The sequence below is a fragment of the Limulus polyphemus genome, unplaced genomic scaffold (genome assembly GCF_000517525.1).
Source record: "Limulus polyphemus unplaced genomic scaffold, Limulus_polyphemus-2.1.2 Scaffold1378, whole genome shotgun sequence".
NCBI lineage: Eukaryota > Metazoa > Arthropoda > Merostomata > Xiphosura > Limulidae > Limulus > Limulus polyphemus.
Window position 1 is genome coordinate 14,719 of NW_013666988.1, and position 2,771 is coordinate 17,489.

Sequence of the window (2,771 nt, forward strand, 5' to 3'; positions counted from 1 at the left end):
TTGATACCTTACTTGGAGAATAAAAAATATCAAATATTATGACCTAGAAATTATTATAAGATTCTAAAAAAAGTTTAACTTTCATTTCTTTTTTTTTATGAATTTGACAATATCGAGAACTGAAGGTGAGAAAGAGTGCCTAAGTTTCCTAAGTATGGATTATACAAAACACTCACGAAATACACATTCTGGAACGAACGCCAGATCCCTGTGATGAAAATTTGTGAAGTTGACGTTTCTAAAATGCAGATACTCAGTATAAGCACGAAAAAAAAATCCGATTCATTTGAAACAAAATGGCTAAATACTTTGAGATATATACGATACGAAGAAGTGACATTAGTAATATTAACAAGATCAGACATTATTAACGTCTCTCGTATATAACAAAATACCACTAACCTTGATGATTTCGTTGAGATCTCTAACGTAGGTTCGCTCCGTGTCCACAATTTCTAAAATGACCCGGTCAATTGGACCTAAGTTCGGATCATATGAAGTATGCCTTGAGGGTGAAGTCACTGCTGAATTTGCTTCACTGCCCCCACATTCGGAAAGGCTACCAACACTTCTCCTGTCTCCGGAATGGGGCAATTGATTTAAATTAGAATGAGCATTTGAACGTTCGTTCCCAAATTCACTCACATCATCGTCGTCGTCATCCAAGCTTTCTATGCTGGCCAGGTAAGACTTTTTGACGTCCATGCCATTGCGAGGAAGGGAAGACGACGAAGACGATGACGAAGACGACACAGAACTCGTGCTGAGAGGCCTCTTTTTTCCTGTAGTGTGGTATGCGTCTGTAACAGAAAAACTCCGCCTGGAAAAAAAATTTCTCGCCCTGCTACTATTTGCTGGCAGTCCTCCGGAAAGTTGCTCATTGCGAATGCTTTTGTTGGAGTCACCAGGCGACACTTCATAGGAGCTATTATTGGCACTTCCATCAGCCCCAAGGCTATCAAGAGCTTCTTTATCTGCCCAGACCCTCTTTTGCTCCTCTCCATTCTCGGAGCTTCTGGTTTCGTCTTTTCCTATGAGCGAGTCATACATATCCATCAAAACCGAGCTGATCTCAACGGTCGTGCCTGCAAAAGAAACCATAAATCAGGTAAGGAGGCCATCAAAGTAAATGTAAACATCTTCAACGTTCTTACCGGCCAGTACTCCAGAACTGAAAATACAAGTGTTTTAAGTATGAATAACGTATAACAACTTAGTTTCATTAACGCAAGCCAGTATAGCTTAACATTACACCAAATTAACTCAAAAAATACATTTTTGTTGTACAAATTGGAGAAGCGGCGTTAATACCACATTCACAGCGTTTCGATTGAAAAGTGGTGTTTTATGAATGCATCTCCTGAAACCGTATGACGTGTTAAGATAAATAAATACTACCGTAGGCCTGACTACTGATGATTAGCAGTTTTACTAATAACATTTGTGTGTTTGTATGTAAAGATGTATATATGTGCATCGTGTGTGCGCGTGTATTTGTATGTATGATGTATATGTGTGTGTATGGATGTATGTACATCTGTGTATGTGTATGGTGTGTGTATTTGGCGAATTCTATGTTCGGACAATCTTACAACCTCATTTCATTATAATTTATTTGCTATTTACGTTATTTTTTACAGCAGCAAAACTGAGTAATACATTCGGTACAAAGCCACAAAAATCAAGCATAAAGCAAATATAATGTAGTTATTTTCATTACTGAACAACCCGCAGCGCCTTCCCAAACAAAAAATGTTTTGATGATTTCCAGCTGTGACGACAAATTCTGAGACAAAAAGAAACAAAAATGAACATTTTCCCGAGGAACATCAAAAACAGCCTGTCTGTTGGGAATCGTGGCAACGCTACATATGAAGTAACTACAAAATAACTATTGGAAACACTACACGCGAAGCACAATTATCCAATGATTTACGACCTGAATTATGGTCCCAGACATCGGCGAATGAAGAAAGAATCCTGAAGATGTTATATTTTGTTTTATCTGTGGTTCTTAACATGGAGAATATCACGAAAATGTTTCTTAAGCTGACTAGACAGCAGAGCTACTCGTTTCTTATCGCAAGGTCGGTTCTTCCTGGTCAGTAATGGTAGAGATAAGATGACCAGGCTGACGTAAAACATGTTACGTCGATCTAATTCAGACAAACATATCGAACATATTTTCTGAAACCACAGTACTAACCGAAAATCTAATACGTACAGTCACTGAAAGACGGTTTCATCAATACAAGTTTTTCATATCGTAACTTAATATCACTAGTGTCAAACTATGCAAGTCAAGGTTGTCCCACATAACGAAGAAAATATTGATAACATTCTATAATGCGTCTTTCATTCACGAAAGCGGAGAGGCCGAATTCTTCCAATGAAATGCTACTGATAGGATCCGCTTGGCAGACATTCTAGGTCGAAAACAGGTTAAAATTCTTCTATAAATTTACTCAAATACTATTCCATAAATCAATTATAATTACTAGAATGGGAAATTGCATTTCAACAAGAGTTTAAGAGAAGGGAGCTTCACCCTAAACACTGAAACAGCTGGAGTATTTCAACGAAAACATTTAACGATAATCATTGAATAATTAGACATGCCGTTAGATTGTTTGTTATAAAATCAATAAGGCAGAGAGATTCGATGGATAATCGAGCGAGTAAATAAACGTTTCAAAACGCAGGGTACAATGGATGGTTCTTTTGAAATTCTGTATTCTATTTCTACTGCTCCAACTTGTAAATGCAGCGAT

General features: G+C 37.5%; 1 protein-coding gene across 1 annotated transcript in view; it reads right to left on the reverse strand.

The window, feature by feature from the left end:
* Positions 1–402: 402 nt before the first annotated feature.
* The window catches only part of LOC106463319, a gene marked incomplete at its 3' end in the record, with an annotated part of 41,375 nt that continues 39,006 nt past the window's right edge, over positions 403–2,771 (reverse strand). Inside the window, exon 2 of the mRNA XM_013923336.2 lies at positions 403–1,085. Coding sequence (XP_013778790.1) covers positions 403–1,085 — 683 coding nt within the window. The remainder of the gene's footprint in view (positions 1,086–2,771) is intronic.